This window comes from Anastrepha obliqua, chromosome 4 (assembly GCF_027943255.1).
Source record: "Anastrepha obliqua isolate idAnaObli1 chromosome 4, idAnaObli1_1.0, whole genome shotgun sequence".
In the NCBI taxonomy this organism is placed as follows: domain Eukaryota; kingdom Metazoa; phylum Arthropoda; class Insecta; order Diptera; family Tephritidae; genus Anastrepha; species Anastrepha obliqua.
Genome location: NC_072895.1, coordinates 39,700,363 through 39,723,294, shown reverse-complemented (window position 1 = coordinate 39,723,294; position 22,932 = coordinate 39,700,363). Strand labels below are relative to the sequence as shown.

The following is a 22,932-nucleotide window of genomic DNA, read 5'->3' as shown; positions in this document are numbered from 1 at the left end:
CAAATATATTTGTGTGTGAGATTGTACCTCTAAAAAGCAAAATATAACAAAAAAAAAAAAAAACTATGTAAAACCAGCGCTAACAAGTCCACACTATCGTGCAAAATTACCACAAACAGCGCAAGTGTAAGAACAATAAGGGCAAGCTAAATGTCAAAAAATGAATGGAATGCTGCCGAAATGTACCAGATAATAAAATAAACACTATAAAAAAATCAAGCTCGAAACAAAAATAATATAAGATAAACAACCAACAAAAATCAGAAAAAAACCTCATAAAAAACTAAACATCCGCAAATGCCGAATCGTCAACGGTTTATGAAGCTGTGCTGGTGGTGGTGACGATGATGATAGCAACGGCACCGTCGTCGTCGTCATCGTCGTCGTCGCCGTTGTTGCAGCCATAGTCGCTGTAGTCGGCATCGTTAATGGTCGAGAACAATCTAAATGCGGCGCCAGCGCAGCAACAGACGCTTTTAATTACACACACATACATATGTACATATACTATATAATCAGATGCACACAATGTACACACATACATAGGTACAAATGTATGTGCATACTATACGATTAAACTGTTAATATACCATATTTATCAATGTACGAATACATGTGAGAGCATAAGTGTCTAAAGCCCACACGCTATGCCAGATTCAAACCCATACACACACACACACACATGCATATATACTATACTCATTCGAGCGTCCCAGCATTTTCTCTGTATTACTTGCCCCACAACCGCTCCCAGCAGCATACTACTCGCATGTTTGCAGCCTGCCACCTTTTTAGTGTGACGTCAGTGCGCGCCTTTCGAAGTCGCCGAAATTATACATCCCCACCACCGCTTCTCGATATCTTTTGCACGCCAGCGCCCTGTCATCACAGTCACTTACTCATTGGCCAAATCCAAAGAACTTGAATGCGCTCGAAAGCTCCACCAAGCGTGAGTGGGCGATTGACACTAACGAAATATAGAGCCTAAGTAGCGTATGAGTTGCTGAGTTTCTGAGTAGCTGAGTAACTGAGCACCTGAGCGTATGAGTGATAATATACGAGCATACCTGCAAATGTGCTCGCTCGCGCTATCACCCCAACGAGTAGCTTAAGTGATACATTTCATGCAGCAATCTTTTATAACTTGCTACTATACCCGCTCCACCTGCAATTCCTCATTGAGCTAACACTCAAGCTCACTCATGCACTCACTCATTTCGTTAGCAATGTAGCCTGGCATTGGTGTACATTCCCCAACAGCGCAACGTTGGCAACAGTACGATTTCGAACTCGCTCGGCGTAAGACATTGACTGTTCCCGTAGACGCGGTCGTACATATATAATTACCTAGTTGCCACAAAACGTTAGCGTTAGCGTTATAACTGATTTTATCTGACGGTCTAACTGCCTATTTCACATAGCAAATAGATTTTCGTCAGTGCAGCATCACACGTCATCATCATCATCAAAGCGCAGAGTTTACTCGGTTAACGCAATCGTAGCCTTAGTTGCCGTCGTCGTCGTCGTGATTATAGTCTGTGTATTTCTTCTTAACCATATCGCTGTTGGAAAAGTGAAAAAGCAAAGAAAACTTGCAAACAAATTGTATTAGAAAAAATTCGACGGTGTACCAACAAAAGTGTGTACGTAGAAATATACGTGGAAGAAAAACATACGGGTATACGCGCTAATAAGGCAGTGAAAGAAAATAATCATTTCAAATAAATTGAAAAGTTTACTTTACAAAAAGAAATCTAGAAAATTATTGCAAGTAGAAAACAGCGAAAAAGTGTATGGGGACGAATCAAATAAAAAAAACGGGCTAATTTAACAGCCACCAACAGCAAGCAACAGAGCTCGCATTTGATGATGAAAAATTGAGAAATTAAATAATTTCGTATAACATTCGCAACAAGAACAATAACAAAACAATAAATAAGAACAACAAACGGGCACAACGTAAAACGCAAAACGCAAAACGAAAGAACGCGAAATACTAAAATACCAAACGAATTTATTGCAAAGCGGCACAATTTCACGATTTCGCGAAAATTGAGTGCAATAAATTTTAGTTTGCAGGAAAATACTCTTTAATTGAATAAAATAAACAAATCAATTAAATAAAATTAAATTAATTAAAATAAAGAGTACTAAGTAAAAGTAAAAGACAACAGCAAATTTTGCGGTTTTAGTGCACAGCTGGCACATTCCAATACATACATACAATACATATACACGTTGTACTTACACTTGAAAGCGAAAATTCAAGGCGAAAATTTAAGTGTTGGTCGCAAATAGAAATTCACTCACACAGTTTGTGTTGTTTACCATTTCTACGAGCATCTAAAGATATTTCAATTCTACTAAAAACGGAGATAGTGTGCGAAACGAATAGTGAATAGATCCGGAGTTTTCGGCAGTTTGTGCAGAGTCCTGAGATTATTGGGTAGGTGATTCATGCATTGAAAGAAATGAAAAAAAAAATTAATTAGAAAAAGTGTCGTAAATAATAAAAAATAGTCATAAAATAATTTTTTATATATATTTAATATACATATACGTATGTCACACATGCAAGAAGGTGACTAATGAAGCGCAAGTGTATAAATTGGGGAAAGCGCAAAAACACCGAAAGTCCAAATTTTTTATGAGAAAATTAATTAACGTTAATTCTATGCAATTATTTAACTTTTAAATATATTTCTGATCATTAAACCTATGTAGTACTTAATTTATGCACGTGAGTTCTTCCATGTAGGCACGCATATGCTTACCATTAAAGTGGTTTGGGAAGAAAAATAAATTTAATTTTTAAAACGATGTGTTTTTTGAACTGTTTCACTGTTGATGAAATTGTTGAGTGGAAACTCGAATTTTTTGAAAATGGTTTGGTTTTTGAATAGCCAAGTAAAAAAAATTGAATTTTTAAAAACTATTTGATTTTTTGAATTGTTTGGCTGTTGATGAAATTGTTGACCGAAAACTCGAATTTTTTGAAAATACTTCGGGTTTTGAATAGCCAAGGAAAAAAAGAAAAAAATTGAAGTTTTAAAAACGGTTTGTTATGTTGAATTGTTTGGCTGTTGATGAAATTGTTGAGCAAAAACTGGAATTTTTTAAAAATACTTCGGTTTTTGAATTGTTTGGCTTTTAATGAAATGTTTGAGCAAAAACTCGATTTTTTTTAAATAGTTTAATTTTTGAATTACTTAGCTGGTGATGAAATTGTTGAGGAAAAACTCGAATTTTGTGAAAATGATTTGGTGTTGGAATAGCTAATCAAAAGGAAGAAAGAAAAAAATATATAATATTTAAAAAAAAGTTTGTTTGATGTTTGGCTGTTGATATGAAATTGTTGAATTTTTTAGAAATGTTTTGCTTGTTGAATTGTTTAGCTGTTTATGAATTTGTGGAGCAACAACTCGATTTTTTTTTTTTTTTGCTATCTAACCTAATGGTTTTGGCCATAGGCGATCTGATGGACTATATTTATGAAAACTTTAACTTATAAAGAGTGAAAATTATGCCGAAATGAGTAAAAAATGTATCAAAAAGTGAAAAAAAAATTATTTCAAATAAAGTACATAGTTTAGTACTTCTGACGCAGATAGTATAAATAAAAAAAATAGTTCAAAGCTTTCACAATTTTAATTTTTTTGTCTCAAACAATTTATAAAAAGTGAAAATTATATTCAAATGTCTTCATTTTCAAATAGTTTAATTATTTAACTTTTTTTATGCTGCTGTGAAAATTATGCCGAAGGGTCCCAACAGTTTATTACAAATTAAAAAAAATTGCGTTTCAAATGAATTCTTCAGTTTTAAGTAATTCAAGAATTCGATGGCAGACAGTATTACAAAAAAAAATAGTTTACAATTTCCTTAATATTGGTTTCTGCAATAGCTTATTAAAATTAAAAATTTTGCATTTTCAATTAGTTTAATCTTATGAAGCTGAAACAAGTTTGATCTTAAGAAGGCGATATTTGCGGAGCGGAATCAAATTAGTCCAGAATACACAAATAAATTGGTTGACTCCATGCCACATAGACTTCAGGCTATAACTGATACTAAAGGATACCAAACGAAGTACTAAATAAATTAAATTTAAAAAATAAAAAATTTAGAAATAATAGTTGCTATTTTTTAAGTGAATGATTTAAGAATTATGACAAGTAATTAAAAATAAATGACAGCGGTTTTGGACGTGATTTTTGTTTAATAAAAAATAGCTTTTAACGTTATCTTTTCGTTTTTTGTTTTTGTGTAAGAAAACGGAAGCTTTCAAAAACCTAAATAATTTTTATTGTTACTTTTTTTTATTTGCTCTTATCTATTGCTAATAGTGCCTCAACATGAAATTCAATATTTTTAAAAAATATATACATCTGTGTTCAGAATAATAGCAGCGCGACATATTGCAAAATTTTAACTATTTATTCATTTTTTATTAAAGTTTTTTTTCTATTGCTATTTTTTACTTTTTTATAAAAATATAGTTCATCTTCGTCTTCCGAGTTCTTAGTAGTCCTGGGTGGATTACTGCTTCCGTAGTTCATACTACAGCAAAGTCCATATAATCCAAAGTTTCAAACTTTGTGCAATTTGTGGATAAATTCTCTGTGTAATATTGCGTCAGTTTAAAGTAGCTTAAAATTCGCGTTGATTTATAATTTTTTCATTGATCTGTTTTCTTGCATATAACAAATGCTCGAAATTTTTTTTGTATGTGGAAGAAAATAGTCATAACTTTGCAGAATGCGGCACTGCTATTATTGTCAACACAAATGTATATATTTTTCCTATTTTCATAATAGTGCTTTGCCATAAATATTGTTAAAAATTAAATGATTTTAATGTAAAACATGCTTGGTTTTAGCAAAAGCGTTCTAAATTTATAGAGAATATTGCAAAAAATTGATAATTGTTTCACGAATTTTACAAAGAAAATCAAAACGATTCACTGGATAAGATTGAAAAGTTTTAGTAAAAATATGCTCGAAACAAAATAAAAATAAACACGACTGCATTTGTCTAAAACTTTAAATAAATTACTTAAAAACCCTCAGATTGTATTAAAATTTCCAGAGAATATCTTTCAAAAATGTATGCAAAATCAAACTAACTTTGGCATGAATTTTATTTAAATTAATGAATTTTATTGTATTAAACTTTTTCTTTGTAAATAACTCACAAATACTTATTTGAAAATTTAAACTGTTTAATTTTGAAAATGTGCCCCTTGCTCTATTTGGCTTGAAATTCTTAACTTTCGCCAACGTAATGTTTTCGCAGGGAAAATATTCCAAAATGTCAGGTCTGTCAAAAAACCAAATCTTTATAATTTCAAGCTCCTTAAAACGAGTTTTCTTTGTAGAAGTTTTTGAAAAAATTGTAGGGCTAAAATCTGCGGTGGTATAAAGTTTCAAATAAGGTTTGAGCCAAAGCAAGGGCATGAATGGTTTACTAAAATTTCTTGAAAATAGAGACTAGTTGTTAATAATCTAAGTAATTACGAAAAATTTAAAAAAATCACAGAACCCCGCCAATGCACTTTTTTTTCAAAATTAGTGTACGAGTACATCTCAGTTGGGACCGATCTGCGGCGTGTGAGCCACATGCGGCTCTTAGAAGGATTATTTGTGGCTCACGATAAATGTACCCGAATTCGCTTTTCATTTTCTCTTGATTTTTTTCTGAATTTTGGTGAATTTTCATTAAAAAAAAGATCAATTTTCCATTTCTCATATAATTATGACCCAAAAAGCATCTGAAGAATTAGAACTAATAGAGATACAAAAAGATCAAGTTTCACAATTAAAATATAAATCAAAGAATTACTGAGAGGAGCTTTTCACAATTATTCACCAATTTTTAAAGAATTATTTTACTTAAATGTGTTTAATTTTTAGTACTCATATCCCATAAAATATGTGTACTTTTCTTTATATTTTTTAATAAAATAATTTCTGTAAAAAATTAGTTTAATACCTTTTTTGCACACCTTTTAAATACGTATTTACGACTCATGAAAAATTTCAAATTTTGAAAAATCGCTCGCACTATCAAGCTTGGCTACCCCTGCTATATATTATATTTTATGCGGCTCGGTTAAAATTTCTTACTATCCATAATTATTTTCTGTATTTCTCGTAGTGTGAAATGGTATATTTTTAGCAAGTTCTTGAAAAAAGGGGCTAATTTTTTGTGGTTTTGACCTTTTTCTTTTATATGAGCGCAATCTCCCAACCCTCTGCCTCTTATATATAAGTATTATGAAGCATTTAAACTTAAGCCCAGGTACGGATACGACTATGACTAAAATAAGCTAAAGTTTTTCTTAAACTTCAGCTTAACAAATTTGGACCCCGGCCTTATTTTGACTATGTTTTTCCACCAATAGTTAGAAAAGTAAAGGCCGCCTATTTAAATTTTTGTATGCGCATTTATAGCAGAATTCTGCTTCGGTACTTTGCCGAAATGTTATCGAAAATTTCATAAGAAGTACCAATGAATGCTGTCAGTTATTTATACAATATGGTGTTCTATTTCTAGAACCCATGCCCACGCACCCCACCACAATACAGGGATCCCTCGAAATACACGGTATTTAAGTTGTACGAAAAAAAAAATCGATATTTCCTCAGGTTACACGGTTTTTTTTTACCAATTTTCATAAAAAGGATTGACAACATCTTTTGGAGCTCCTTCCAAAGTCAACGCCACATCTAGTGACAGACGAAGAGGAGGAAATTCATGTGGATGCATCTACTCAGAAACTCTCAATGGCTGATGTAGAGCATAGTTTAAATATGGTGAAATAATTGGTGGAGGCTTATTTTGCAGAAAAAGATTGCTGTATAGCCCGTAGAGAAATATTTGGAACAGATCTAAATAAGTGTTTAAATCTATAGAAAAATGAATTGCTGAAATGAATGTACCATCTTGTAGCAGTGAGAAAACAAGAAGTTACCAGCGACGAGGAGCCTTTGCCTCCTAACACATTTTTAGATAACACTAAAATACTTTACTTACACCGAATCAATTAATCGTGCAACTCGAGGGACACTTTTATAAAGATCAGAACTTTCCAAATGGGCACCGCATTTTTTACCATCGAATAGGCGGTATTAGTGAAACAGCCTATATTTAACCTTCACCAGTCGTAATATTCAAATAATAATAAAAAAAAATTTGCTAACAATTGGCTACTAATTTTATGGGCATCGATTGATTTGGAGATTCTGTAGTTTTCGAGATTCTGTAGTTTCTTGTAAAGAATCTTTTTTTTTGTAAAAATATTATTTTTTCTTTATAATTTTTTATTCTGTTTTTGACATAAATCGAAATACTTAGGTGTGCACATATAGAAATGTATTTATTTAATATACAATGAGATTAAAAAATAATGCAACATGCAATAATATTGACAACAACAACAACTAGTCATACACTGGTAATTAATGGTTAGCCGCACTTATTAATTGAAAGAAATCAACTTGTGAAATCCGAGACGGTTACTACTCGCTATCTCCGCCAAGCTATCTACTGCATGCACACACACATATGTACATACATACATACAAGTGCATACAGTAGCAAAGCCATATGTATGTATGTGTGTATATGGTGCACCTCCGACCAAATGCCATTTACCGCTGCAGTTGATGTACATACAAGTGTACCTACAGCGCGCACGCACACATGCTCGCTCAGCGTACATTGTTTCTTATGGCCAGAATTGTTGTTTTTTTACTTTATTATAATTTTTAATATGTGCCTGTAGATAGCAACTATGTAGCAATCGTTATTGTTTTTTCTTTGCATATTTTTTTCTACAATACATGAAATTAATTCGCATAACTTAGCAAAGTTGTTGCTGTTTCGGATAGCTGAGCTGCGTTGAGCAGGGTTGCGTCGGTCAGCGTGCAAATAAAAATATAAGACACTCGATTAGGTGTGTTAGTGACTTTTCCTATACATGTATATGTGTACATATGTATGCAGCTACACACACACACATATGTGTATGCGTTTGTGCTTGTGTTTGTGTGAGCGCTCAACACTCAACGTGGAACAAAAGCAAAAATGAAAATCTAATAAAATTGTGAAAAAGACGCTTTAATTAAGTAGCAACAGCAACCACTGTAGCGCTGCGCTAAAGTTGTTTACTGTGCCGTTTGGTCCAATCATTTATTTGCGTTGAATTTAAGTTGACTTTTCGTTTGTTTGCTTATTTGTATGTTTATTGGACTTTGGTGGCTAGTTGGAAATTTTAGTTTTGTCATCTGCCACCTTTATACGAGTACACATTGTCATGAGATTGTACATATGTACATTTTGGGCAAATGATTTTGATTGATATTAAATATTTCTTTGTATCAAATTTTAGCAATTAATAAATGGATACACATACAACACATACAAACATATATGTATATGCGTACGTACATACCTCCAAGCTGTCTACCAGGCGGGCATACATTTGTACCTGAATATTTACTTATGTATGTGAGTATGTATATACAAACGTAGCAGCTGGTTTCAAGGCTATAGTCTTGGATTATTTTCGCTTTTAGTTTTTTAGCGATTGGTAAGATTTTCTTTTTGATCTTATCGCATTTATTGTGATCGCAAAATTAAAAAAACGAAATGTCTGGAAAATTTAAAAATTTTTCCAAAAATTAAAAGTTATAAATTCTACCATTACCAATTTATCAAAACGCACAGTTTTGCCCCATTTTCTCGCTTTTTGGTACCTGAAATAATATTGCTTTCGGTCGAAACAGATTTGAACAACTTATCGAAGACCTGTGGAGAACATTTTTTTTCGTAATTTGATCTGTTATTTATTTATTAATAAAATGTTCTCGCAAAATTTCATCCGTGATTAATTTCTTTCTATCTAAGCTCACACACTCAATATACGAGTATAAAAGATGTGAAAAAAATTGTTGTCTAAAACTTTTTTCATTCCTTCTTAGTTTTGGTTTGTTGTACATATAAATTTTGTGACCGATATGTGACCAATCTTCATAGATATATGTATGAAGCGTCAATAAATTTGTATATATATTTATAAAGGGTGATCAATTTGAAGGTATCAAATTTTAAATTGAAATAAAGCAAAGAAAATTGATAGGGCAATATTTATAATTTTTTTGTAGAACCATTCATGACATTTGTCTTTTAATAATCTTTTTCAGGACCTCGGCCGAGATCTTGTGAATAATTTAGTAATGTTGGTTTCCAATGCCTCAATCGAAGCTGGTTTATCCACAAAACATTTAGACTTAACATATATTTAGACTACACAAATAAAAGTGTAAAGATGTGATTTCAAACAATCTGGTCCAAGACGAGAGATAAATTGCTCAGTACGCAGTAAATTCCTTGTAAAGCATCGTCCGCCGTCTTGTTGGAACCAAATGTTCTAGAGATCACGGGCTTAAATTTTCGGCATCAAAAAGTTGTTTATTATGGCGACATTGCGTTCGCCATTCACTGTTACATTGGCCCCAGCCTCGTCTTTGAAGAAATATGGGTCGATGATTCCTTCAGCCCAAAGGCTGTACGAAACGGTTGTTTTCAATTGATGTTGTTTTCAATCTGATTACCCTTTGCAATTGTGATCTTTACTCTCTTACCAAATACAAATCAAATCATTGGCCTACTGTTAAGAGCAGGAAATTCAATAAATCTCCTCAAAAGCAAATATTATTGTTCTGTTTGTATTTATCCGTGTCTTAGTCAATCGAAACTCCAGAGCGGTATAAGATAGGTTTAAAGAGGACCAATAGCAATAAAAGTATTTTATGCCATATCATTTCAATGTCTTCAGCTGAACTTCTGCTTCAGTTTGCACGCCTTAATTTTGTTCTTTATAGATTTGTTTACGTTCTACATTGTAATAATTCTACATTCGGCAAGCGAATGCTATTAAAAAAAAAAAAACAAATTTTATAATTTTCGATTTTTATTATTCTGCATGTTCTACGAATTTATAGTCTTCCCAGAGATTTTAAAAATGTGGAATATGTAAGAGTATGTATATCTTACTTAATTTTTTGTAAATTTTATTTAATTTTTATTATTATTATTATTTTTTTAATTAATTAACCTTATATTTTTTATTTTAATATAATTTATTTTATGTTAATTTAATTTATTTTAATTTGTTTTATCTTATTTATTTTATTTTAGTTTAAATTATTTGAATTCAGTTTATTTTAATTTATTTTATTGTAGTTTAATTTATTTGATTTTATTTTATTTAGTTTATTTTATTTTATTTTATTTATTTTATTTTATTTTATTTTATTTTATTTTATTTTATTTTATTTTATTTTATTTTATTTTATTTTATTTTATTTTATTTTATTTTATTTTATTTTATTTTATTTTATTTTATTTTATTTTATTTTATTTTATTTAGTTTATTTTATTTTATTTTTTTATTTTTTTTACCTTTTTTATTTTAATTTAGTTAATTTTACTTTAATGACATTTTTTAATTTTACTTATCTAGTCTGTCTTGTTTTATTTTATGAATTTCATAATTATTTTCCTCCAACTTTCGTTCACGTGTACTTTTTCGACATTTTTGGGAATGCCACTTCTGCATCTAAATTCATATCAACACTGTTTCCGGAAGTCGCTTTGCAGCGAGCGCTGAGCTTTAAAACACTTTCTTACTTCCGTCAATTTTTGGTTCGAAATAGTTTTCGCAATTTTGAGGTCAAGTTCTCACTTTGCCAACGCTAAATTCGATACCATCATATGTACGTATGTACATGCGGGCACATTCGTGTGTGTACAATTCAATATATATGTATGTATGTATATGTGTGAATGTTTGCCAAAGTAGTGAACTTTTTCGATGTCGCGCCACTGACCAACAAAGCAGGAAAAAGTATTTTTCGCTGTTTTGAGTTGCCTTTTTTCGGTTGCGAATTCTTTCACATGCCAACTAAGCGCATGCTTATGTATATGGATCTTTGTATGTATGTATGCTTAAATAAATAACGCCCACACCTACCGGCGCCCACTAAATAGTGGCTGATGGGTATGCATGGGTATGTACATATGTACGTGTAAATTTTTCTCTTACCACCTCTCAATACCTCGGTTGCATATTTTTGTAAGCTACATAAATACTTTTTGCCATCTGTATACATGTTATTGTTGTTGCATGATGATTAAAGCGGCTGCTTGCTTCTAATGCGGGTATACACACTGACTGTCAGCCATTTAGTGGGTGACTGCGACCATCAATCAAGCATGACTTCGCTGTTAATTCATATACATATGTACGTATGTATGTATTTTTGCATGTGAATATGTATGGCTTTGCCTTTATGCATACCAAATATGTGACAAAATACAAATATGTATGTGTGTGTAAATATCTATGCACAAATAAGATCATAAATGTGTGCGGTGTACTTAACTTGTAGAAAAGCAGAAACAATGCGAACTCGGACGAGTAGCCAAATGAAATTGAGAGTGTTGAAGAAATTAGCATTCAAGTAGTGTTGCTAACAAACGAACGCAATAAAAACTTCTTATCCATAAGCGTACATACATATGTATGTATGTATGAATGAGGCATGCACAATTCTGTTGACTTTTCTTTCAAATCATCATCTTCGACTTCGATTTTATTTTTCACTATTCCTTTTTACGGAATGTAATTTTTTAATTACTGATTTAGTTTTCTACATATTCATTTACATATTCGGATAAAGGGTGGGCCATTGTCTGGTGTTTTCTTTTTAAATGCTATAAAAAATACACTGAACCGTATTTAATGTTTGCATAGAAATTTTCGTTATTAGAAAGGGCAGAACTTCCAATTACCTCTAGAATATAAATTCATTCCATTAGCTGTCTCGTGAAAGCCAACAATAGCGTACAGGCTTCTCGATCAGCAGATGTGGCAATTTGTGGTTTGTTAATAATGACGCCGAGATGGAAATATGCCTCGGCCAAAACTTGCTTCACTAAATACATACTTTGGGCGATACACAACTCTTTATTTTTAATTTATTTAATTTAATTTAATTTGTAATAATATTTTTTTTTTATTTTATTTTACTCAATTTAATTCAGTTTATTATACTTTTATTTAATTTTTTTCATACCATTTTTATGTCTTATTAATTTTTTTTTATTCCATTTAATTTAATTTTATTTAGTTTTATTTTATTTCATAGCAATGTGGTTTATTCAATTTTGCTTTTAATTTTTTAATTTTAATAAAATATTTTTTTAATATTTGTATGTTTTATTATATTTTATTTTATTCAACTCAGTTCAACTTTATTTATTTTATTTTATTTAATTTAATTGTACACTATTTTTTTATATTTTTTATTTAATTAAATTTAGTGTAGTTTATTTTAATTCAGTTTAATTTAATTTTCCTTATCTGTTGTATTTTATTTTGCATAACTCTATTTTATTTTATCTACTTTAGATACTTTGTTTTACAACAAGTAATTTTGCACTATTTTGTTTTATTGAATTTAATTTAATTTTTTTTTATTATGTTTTATTTTATTCAATTTACTTAAACTTTAGTTTATTTTATGTAATTTAGTTATTTTTTGTTTTATTTTATTTTTTGTTGTTTTTTTTTTATTTTTTTGGATAATATTTAATGAACTTTGTTTTGATTTTAATATGGTTGTATATCAATTTTTGCTTACATTACTTTTCTAATTTCTTGCTGATTATTTTTAACTTTTTGCTTGTTTCTTTGGGGAGCTTCAATTGCATATTTTTTATTGCTTGTCATTCATATAATACTTACATATGTATTATATACTGTTGCTTTTTTGCTCTTTGTACTATATTGCTTCCACATCTGTTGACATGCTTTTCATATATGAATTTTTATTTCATTTGTTTCTATTTGTGTGCTATTTTTATTCGCATAAATTCTTTACTTTGCAGATTTTGGTTTTGGTTGCAGTGTTTCCACTATTTGTTTAGGTGCCTTTAATTGCATTTCGCATGACACGGAAATTTTTCCTTATTTTTGTTTCTGCACATTTTTTGAACCGAAAAGCATCTAGTGCATAAAGCACTGCAAACAAATAAATAATAAATACAGCAGTCACATGCTGCACTTCAGTGCGATTGCTAGACGAATCGTTGCCTTAGATGTACGCAGTCTTGCACAAATATATACAAGTACATACTAGACGTATGCCTGCGCTCACTCTAATAAATGCGAAGCGTACCTACACAAATATGTACCTATTGTAAGGTACCTGAGAGTTTGCTAAATCTTTGCAGCCATGTTAGTTTGTGTGTTTAGTGAGAAAGTGTAATGTAAATATTTGAATGGAAAATACTAAACATAAAGGGCTCACTATGGTTTAAGTTGGATAAATGTGGAAATTGTTGTACTGTGGCTGTTAAAATTATTGAGAGTGAATTGAAGCTAATGCACACATGCTTAGAGCTTTTATAAAATGAGATCCGTTTACTTCGTAGTCTCAGTATTTGGTTTAAATTTTGATTGGCGAAATTTGTCCGATTTTCTAACAAAGAAAAATATATTAGCATGAGATACAATTTTTTTACTAAAACACGGTTAAGTCTCAAGTGGCTATGAGAGGTCCTTTGCAATTTCAAATGAATTGTTTTAAGAACCGACAAAGATGTGGAAAGATACGTGCCAATCTTTTCTTGGTCATTTGTAAGATTTTATAAGTTCTACATCTAAAACAACACAATGCACAATAATGGCGGCCGCCGTAGCCGAATGGGTTGATGCGTGACTACCATTCGGAATTCAGAGAGAGAACGTAGGTTCGAATTTCGGTGAAACATCAAAATGAAAAAAAGAGTTTTTTCTAATAGCGGTTGCCCGTCAGCAGGCAATGGCAAACCGCCGAGTGTATTTCTGCCGTGAAAAAGCTCCTCATAAAAAATATCTGCCGTTCGGAGTCGGCTTGAAACTGCAGATCGCTCCATTTTGTGGAACAACATCAAAACGTACACCACAAATAGGAGGAGGAGCTAGGACAAACACCCAGAACGAGTGTGTGCGCCAATTATATATGCATGTATATATATGTATCTATGTATATATGTAATATATATAAAACTGCACAATAAGATCCTCTTATTACTTCAAGCTACAATATTTATATACATAAACATTATGTGAGAGATAGAGTAACGGTGTTTTCTACCATTCCGCTCTAGAACTTAGGAACCTGAATCAGCTGTACTACCAGTTGCTTCTTGTTACGGAAATCTGCTGGCAGTCACAACTTCTGCTAGAATTTTCAGGTTGCTTCAACGCAGCTGGTATATTAAAATAATTCAAAACTTCTCTTTCGGCATCCCTCTTCTTTTGTTTAATTCTGCATAAGCAAGTTTCCCACTCTCAACTCAAAATCAGCCGTCTACCGGAAAAATTATGGGTTTCTTTTTCCCCGAACTAATATTTACGAGAGTATATACGTAAATTTCAATAATTAATTATTTCGAATCAGAATGTGATAATGCCGCAATTACTTATTGGTTGGTGTGCGCGATTACGCATATGTATGTAAGTAAGTAGTACTCAAATGTATGTTATTTATTGTTGTTATTGTTATGTATTAAGCTGCAATTATCGCACTCGTTTACAAAGAGGCTGTTTCGAGGAATTTTTCTTTGCTATTTTTATTTCACTTTTTCTTCCATTACTACATACTTACATACATGCATATATAAATACAAATATGTGTGCATATGTACATACATAGATATGATTGCGAGTATTATTTAATATTTTCATTTATTAAAGCTTTTTTAAAAAAATGACAACATTTCATATCAGTCGAAGCAAAGTAACGCGATAATCACGTGCTCGACGCGGACGCAAAAAATTAAATGCTTCGTTGTAATCACAAATCATGGCATTTTTATGCATATATTTATGTATAATTTGTTTCATCTGTATGCGCGCGTGCAATTTGAAAGTGTCAGCGTTTTTAATAGAAAATCGCAAGACACTTTACGCGGGCGGCTTCATTATGAGTTTGTATGAGTGAGTATTCGCCGACCGTTACCAAGCCAATTTGACTTGACTCTGAGCTATTATTATCGCATTCTATTTAATTTAATTTGTTTTTGTTTCAATTTAATTTGTTTTAATTTCTAATTTTTCGTTCCTTCGTACCCAATTGTCATTGACCTTTGCGCTCCACGAAGTGAAAAAATAGGCAGGCACACAAATTATATAATTATTGGAACATTTATTTGTAATGACACGAAGCTTTGAGCGAAACGCTTTGTTGTAAGGAAAAAATCATTGGAACATTATTTAAATGCACATAGTCACTTATGGTGTACCTGTATTAAATTGTTAAAAAATAGAACTTAATGATAGTAATGGTAGGGTTGCGCATCGAACCTTGAATGACCTAGGCTGAACTTATGCTTCGGTTAATAGATAAAAAAAGTGTACTTATATTATTATTTTTTTTCCACATTAATGGTGGCCCTTATAGTTTGTTTGCGTCCATGAACGATAAATAATTTTTCAGAAATTTAGGTAGAACTGTATATGCTCTCTCTCTGTGCGAGCGAGAGAATAGAGATTAATAAAAAATAAAGAAATAACACAAACAACACACGAATATAGCGCACAAGTATGACGCCACACATCGCGATTCGACCAAACTGACAATGGGCGTCACCATTGTATTCTGCGCATCGTAGAGTCTGCTAGCTACTCACCTGCGGTTGGCCATTCGAGTTAGCTCCGCGAGCACTGAGCAAGAACTTTGACTGACGGAGTTGTCAGATTCCTCTGCCTTCGGCTGGATCGGAGATTATCGAGTAAGCTTCTGGAGCCAACAAAGACGTTGTTGTTGAAGTGGTTGAGTATTTATATTGAAATAATCCTTATTAGCGACTAGCGCCGTTTTACTACCACTGTTAGCGTGTGATGGCTTGCTGTTTTTTTTTTTGTTTTGTTTTTTTTATTTTTTTTAAATTTTTATTTATTTATTTTTTATTTTTTTGTTTGAGGTAGATCCATTTCGTGAGATCCTTCTAAAAAAGGAAGGCTTACCGAAAAAACGAAGTCCTGCTCTATTTAGACTTGGATAATCGCATAAATAGTAAAACAGACTTTATTTCATCCCCCCGCCTGACAGCTTCTGCAGATGGAATAGAACGAAAAGTCAAGTCTGGCTGCATGATCTCCTACCTTCCAGTGTCCTGTAAGGGTTGCAGTTATAGGTGAGATGCTTGAACGAGAGCAACCTAACAGGTAATTCGACGTCTGGATATTGCACGACGACCATGTTTTTCTTGTTGTAGTGCATGTAGTTAATTCCAAGTGTTGGAAGCAATCGATATTTGTATTGTGTGGAATGGGGTAGAAACTACCGCCACCTCTGTTATGTTACCCTCTATATTCCTATGACCGGGAATCCATATCAGAGCCGTATTTTTTTCTTTGTAGTGGGTTTCTTAACCGGACACTATGCATTGCATACCCATGCGGACTACTTTCATTACCTGCATGGAGCAAGATTGCTGGAGTTATATCAGCTCATAATTAGAATTTGTTTGCTTTTGAGAGGCTAAGAATTAGATATCTAGGCTTTGAATTTTTGTACGCGCCTGAGAAGCCAACAGGCTTGGATGTTTGCAGCCTGTGGAATATTAAAAAATAAATAAATAATTGGCGCGTACAATTCTGTTATGTGTTTGGTCGGGCTCCTTCTACTATTTGTGGGGTGCGTCCATAGTTTTAAACCTACCCCCAACGGCTAATGGTTTTTTATGAGGAGCTTTTTCGGGTCAGAAATACGCTCGGAGGTTTGTCATTACCTACCGAAGCGTGCTCGATATTAGAAACAATTCTTTCTTCATTTTGGTGTTTTATGCACGGAGATTCGAACGTATGCACTTCGAATTGTAGTCACGCAGCATGAGCATGCAGCAGTTGGCCTCAGTATAATTGTTCAAACATACATACATGTGCCATACTCTTGTTCTTATACTTTTTCCCCTCTTTTTTCTTATGTTTCTAATGCTACCACAATAGATAGTTCTAAACTGACTTATCTAAATGAATTTATAAAATGTTAAAACCTAAACAACCGAACCTAACCTTTATGATTGCCTATCGATTGCTATGAGACATCTCTTTACTATAGTTTTTAAGATTCAATAGCTGAGGAGGTCGGATCGCATTGAACCGCTTGAGACTATCAACACACAAGTGATTTTTTGAGAATTTTAATGTTTTCTTTTTATTTGTTTTTAGTTTTGAAATTTTATAATTCCTAAATAAAGAAAAGCGATTTTTGTTATTTACTTATATTAAAAAATATAAATTCAGAGTTCAGGTTTTTTTAGTGCTTGCTTTTGGAAATATGGAATTAGCCTTCGAAACACTTGTCATATTTATGTAATATTAACCGTTTTAAACAATACATTTTTAAATAAAAGCAGTGTTTATTTTTATTTTTTTATTTTTATTTTTTTTTTTTTTTGAAAAGCCTTCATTTCAACAGATAACCTGAAATTATACAATCACTTATTATTAGTAAATATTCTGCTATTTATATTCACACGTTCATATGTACATATGTATGTATATGCATCGGCAGTACCAGCTCAATGCCGAAATATGTTATTGGGGTCACGTGATGAAAGTTTTTTTATATGTATAAGTACTAATATAATATAATTTTCGTTTTCGATTTTTTTTTGTTTTCATGAAATAATACTGTCTGCGTTCCAATTATGTTTAAAGTTAAGTTGAAGTTAACTTTTTTGTGCAGACTTATATATTTTTATTATGGTAATCAATAAATGGGCAATGAGTGTGCGAGTGAGTGAGTGTGTTGAGACATATTACAATTGGTTACATTCTAACAGTGATTGAACAGAGGTCTGTGTCTCTATTGTGTCTTCGCTCTTCCGGTTCATTTTGTTGGGGAAGCTGATGACTGCTGTATAGGAAATGAATATTTTTTCTTCTTGGTCGGCGTTTCCATGCTGGATGTTTGCGACTACATACATACAAATACAGCCTCACGGTTGTCTGGTCATATCAACGACGGCATTTGTGTCTATTTCTCGCTGTCTCTGTTATTTCGTTCTGTTATTGTTTTGAAATAGTAATTTTTTTCCTGTTAATTTCTCTTTGTCCTTAAATTTTTACTCTTTCAGTTTTTTACTCTTTCTATTGTGTCATTTCCTATGGGTTAGCCTCAAGAATGATAGAAACAAGATTGCGCCCATCAGAGAGTGCGTGACGTGTAGCCAACCATTTGTGCAGTGTAGCCAACCATTTGCTCTTCACAATAAATTTAGTGCTTTTTTATACCCAAAATGCGAAAATTTTTAAGTTTGGTGTTTGTTTCTTTTGTGTTTAATTTAAAGCTACCGAAACTGTAAGTTAAAAAAAACTATATTATTAAACAAAAAACTGTTAATGAAAATTTGTTGATTCATATAAAATTTGATATTTTGAAAATGCAAATTTAATTTTTTCCTCCTTTTAAGATTATACAGGAATATTAAATGTTTCTCTCTCAACTCTTCTTAACATTGAAAACCTTTTACACATTTTAAAAATCGTTTGAATTCACTGAATGCGAATTAAAACCATAGAGGCGTAATCGTTTCGTCCGGTCCTCAATACTTAGTGGGACATAGGGCATCAAGAGTACACCTCACAGTAAAAATAAGCCACAAAATTCTAGAAAATACTGAAAACACCATAACGACATTTTTACAAAAGAGCATTTTGTTACATAACCTGTAATATAGCAATTAAGTCATTCCCTTAACAAAAGAGTTTCTTTTAACAAAAAAGCTTGTACATATCCATTTATTTAAAAAAAAAACAACGCACATTTTAAAGACAATTTGTCACGCACACAAAGTTCTTTAAGTAATTCAATAAACATTTGGTATTTTATTTTCTATAAATGGGCATTTTAGTGCGTTTTTATATCCAAAGCTAGGCAACACTGCAGTAGCGAGAGAGAGACAACAACTGCAATCGCGGGCAATGCGACCAGATGTTAAAAAAAGTAAAGCTAAATAAAACTGAGTGAATTATTGAACTAATTTAAAAAAAATTATATTTTACAAAATTATAAACATTGCATTTAATTAGAGCAGGCTAGAAAAATGAAGAATGAAGCCGCAACACTACCGCTAAGTAAGGATTATCGCATTTTCAACCAAAAACACATTTTTCTTGTAGGACAGAAAATAAATCTGTTTCACCAACTGAGTAAATGCTGAGCTTCAATTTAAGAAGCTTAAGAACTGTAAAGTTGAAGAACCTTTGAGATAAAATGGTTGTTGTTATATATAACCATGAGAATGATAATTGCTCAAAGGTAGGAAAAATGTGTGCTGGTGTTTGTTGGAGAACTTCATTAATTTTGCTCTGGTTTTGGGGCGCGTAGGCTTTTTAGTGCCTGCCACTTATTGATAACAAAATACTTATTGTCTATGGGAGGTACTAAAATATCTTCGGCATTTCGTTTTGTTATTTAAATTAAGTTAATAATCTTAAATCAATATTTTATTTAAGTTAAACCTCTATAAAATAAAACTAATAACATTTTGTTCTCTCTCTCTCTCTCTTTCTTTCTTTTTCTATCTCTTACAGTGCGGGACACTAGACGCACACTCTGAATTGTCATATCATTATCAACAGCGTTCCAACAGAATGGATGTCTATCAAATTGATGATGGTTTTCACTCCGATGGTGGCACCGAGACGCCCCCACCATCACCCAGTTCAGGCTCTTCGATAGCATCGGCTTCCGATCATGGTTCGTTGGAGAGTGTCGATACTGGCGGCACTCAACGTTTGGCCGTACTCTCATTCGAACAGGTGCGCAAATTGCACAATGTCATGGACGAAAAGGTTGCCATACACGGACGTGGTAATTTTCCCACACTCGAAGTGCCCCTAAAAGACTTGGTTAATTTGGTTAGACGCAAGCTGGAAGCAGATGTGAGTGCGGGTGGCGCCGGTGTGATAGTCAAGGATGTGCGCTTGAATGGCGGCGCAGCTAGTCATGTTTTAGCTTCCGAGGATCAGCCATACAATGACTTGGACTTGATATATGCCATTGAGTTGACATCATCACGTCATTTTGATCGCGTCAAGTCTGCTGTGCTCAACACTTTGTTGGACCTCTTGCCCGAGGGTGTGTGCAAGCGTCGCATTATGCCGTGCGCCCTAAAGGAGGCTTACGTCGGCAAGATGGTTAAGGTAAATAACAATAATGATGGTGATCGCTGGTCACTGATATCGTTGGGCAATTCGCCTGGACATAAAAATGTCGAACTGAAATTTGTCGACACGATGCGACGTCAGTTCGAGTTCTCAGTGGATTCATTCCAAATCGTGTTGGATTCACTGCTACTCTTCTATGACTGTGCCGCTCTACCCATATCGGAAAATTTCTATCCGACAGTGGTTGGCGAGTCGGTATACGGTGATTTTCAAGAAGCTCTATATCACTTGCAAAAGAAACTGATCTCAACACGACAGCCAGAGGAGATACGCGGCGGCGGCTTACTCAAGTACTGCAATCTATTGGTGCGCAATTATAAGCCAGTCGATCCGCAACATATCAAAACACTGGAACGTTACATGTGCTCAAGGTTCTTCATCGATTTCCCCGACATTAATACACAAACTAAAAAGCTGGAGGCGTATTTGTCCAATCACTTCTGGGGTGTCGATGAAGAGCCACTACAATACCAGTACCTGATGCATTTACGCGAAGTCGTAGAAATTTCCACGGTGTGCCTGATGGGACACGAGCGGCGGCAAACCTTACTGCTGATACAGACACTGGCCGCGCAGGTGCTCTACAAGGAGCAGCAGAAGCAACAGCAGGCGCAGGAACAGTACCATCAGCAGCAGCAACAGCACCACCACCAACAACAGCAACAGCCAGTCGATGTGCAAAAGGCACAATCGCAGCAACAACAGCAACAACAGCAGCAGCAGCATCAACAAGTAACGCTGGTCACAACACAACACCAACAGCAATTACAAGCGCCTCAAACACAGACCATCTACGTGCAACAGGCATCCACCTCGTCACCACAGACGACAACGGCGACAATATGCTGTACAGCAACAGGCGCCGAACAGCAAGTACAAGTGCCACAACAGCAACAAGTGCAAGCGCTACAGACGCATGCCGCTGTGGCACAGCCGACGACTACCATTCTGGTCTATAATGGCGTCTACTATGCACCTGTGATTCCGACTATTTGCACATGCAACCAGACGTGGTTGAGCACGTGATTGGCGAATGCGCCGCCCGCTGGACATCCAGCTGCAACATCTACAAACACAACAACAGCAACAACAACCGCATCAGCAACAACAACAGCAGCAACCACAGCAACAGCAATACCAGTCGTAGTAGAAGTAGATTCAGCTACACCAACAACAAAGGCAGCGACACACAAATTTGCGCCACAAGCAGTAACTCTCGGCAACCAGCAGCAACATGGAGCGGAAGCAGCAACTGACTACATACAACTACAGCCAATCAATAGCAGCAAGGCAAGCGGCCATTATCTGCCTGCAACAGGTGCAGTCATCTATGAGAGCAGCAGAGGTGACGGCGTCAGCAGCAGCAATTGCACAATTGTGCCCACCTATGCATTTAATAGTAACAACAGCAGCAGCAGTAACAACAAAAACAGCTTCATGTGTGCTGCTACAGCATGTTTGACAACGGAAACACCAACAACAACCATGGCCGTATTTCCTTGCTACGAGGCACATTGTGCCTTCCCACAGCAGCAGCAGCAGCAGCAGCAGCATCAGCAGTATCAAAAGCAACAACAAGCACAATTGCACCGATTGCAATTGCAGCTAGCTCTGCAGCAGCAGCACCAACAACAACAACAGCAGCCACCGTCTACATTTTACGTGCAACCCATACCGCTAGCAACAACAACGGCGGAAGCACTCACACAATCACAACAACAATATTCCTTGCAAGTGCAATCGCCTGCAGTAGAACAACATCATTTGCAACAACTGCAACAACAGCAGCCGCAATTCGTTGTTTGCTGTGCCCCTCAGCAGCAGCAGCAACAACAGTTTGTGCATTACTACCCCTACGAGACCACTGCTGTTGCCTACAGCAGCTGATGGGCACTGAAATAGTGAGTTAGAGAAGCTTAGGGTGGATGCTGATAGGGCAAATATTTGCTATTAAAAGCTATTAAAAAAGACACCAATGCTAGAATCATTTTTTTTTGTTTTATAAAAAACTAAACTTGTTCGCTAGTCAACATAATTTTTGCTTGAAAGTAGTAATTCGTAGAGTGCCTCAAAACTTGCAGAACGCATGAAATTAATTCCTTCAGAAACTCCACAGCCTAAATTTTTTTCGCAAAGCTTTTCGAAATCTTCAAAAATTGGGGCATTTGGTTATTATAAACCGTTATTTAGTTAATTTATTACTTAGACGATTTGACATTTCGAAGCAGTAAAATATTAATTTTAAATTCAAAAAAATTTTTTTTTATTTTAAATATTTAATGTGCTTGTGAAAGTAATTAGTTTTTGGAATTTTGAAGTTTTCGCATACAATTTCTCGCTATTAATCAGTTTAAATTAAAAAAAAAAGTTCAGTAAGATTTTTTATAACGAGTATTTTCGTAAAAAAAGGAGCTTAGCTCAAAAACAAGTAACTGAGTAAAAGGTGAATTGTGTATGCAAAAAAAGTATCTATCTGTCGATGAGTTCAATCAAAGCCTTTGAGGTCAAGCTCACGCTTCGACTAAGAACAAATGAGTTCAGAAATTATTATGCAGGGTTGGGCATTTTGCACTACCACTAAATTGCATTACCACTAATTTTTTTCTGGTAGTTAAAATACGGGTTTCACTATCACTAAA

General features: G+C 33.7%; 1 protein-coding gene across 1 annotated transcript; it reads left to right on the top strand.

Annotated features, from left to right (window-relative positions):
- The first annotated feature begins 1,283 nt into the window (after positions 1 to 1,283).
- On the top strand, positions 1,284 to 21,323 carry LOC129244840 (terminal nucleotidyltransferase 5C). Its single transcript, XM_054882721.1, has 2 exons — positions 1,284 to 2,446; positions 19,658 to 21,323. Exon 2 carries the CDS (start codon positions 19,718 to 19,720, stop codon positions 21,317 to 21,319), a length of 1,602 nt encoding a protein of 533 aa, XP_054738696.1. The 5' UTR covers positions 1,284 to 2,446; positions 19,658 to 19,717; the 3' UTR covers positions 21,320 to 21,323.
- Positions 21,324 to 22,932: the final 1,609 nt, after the last annotated feature.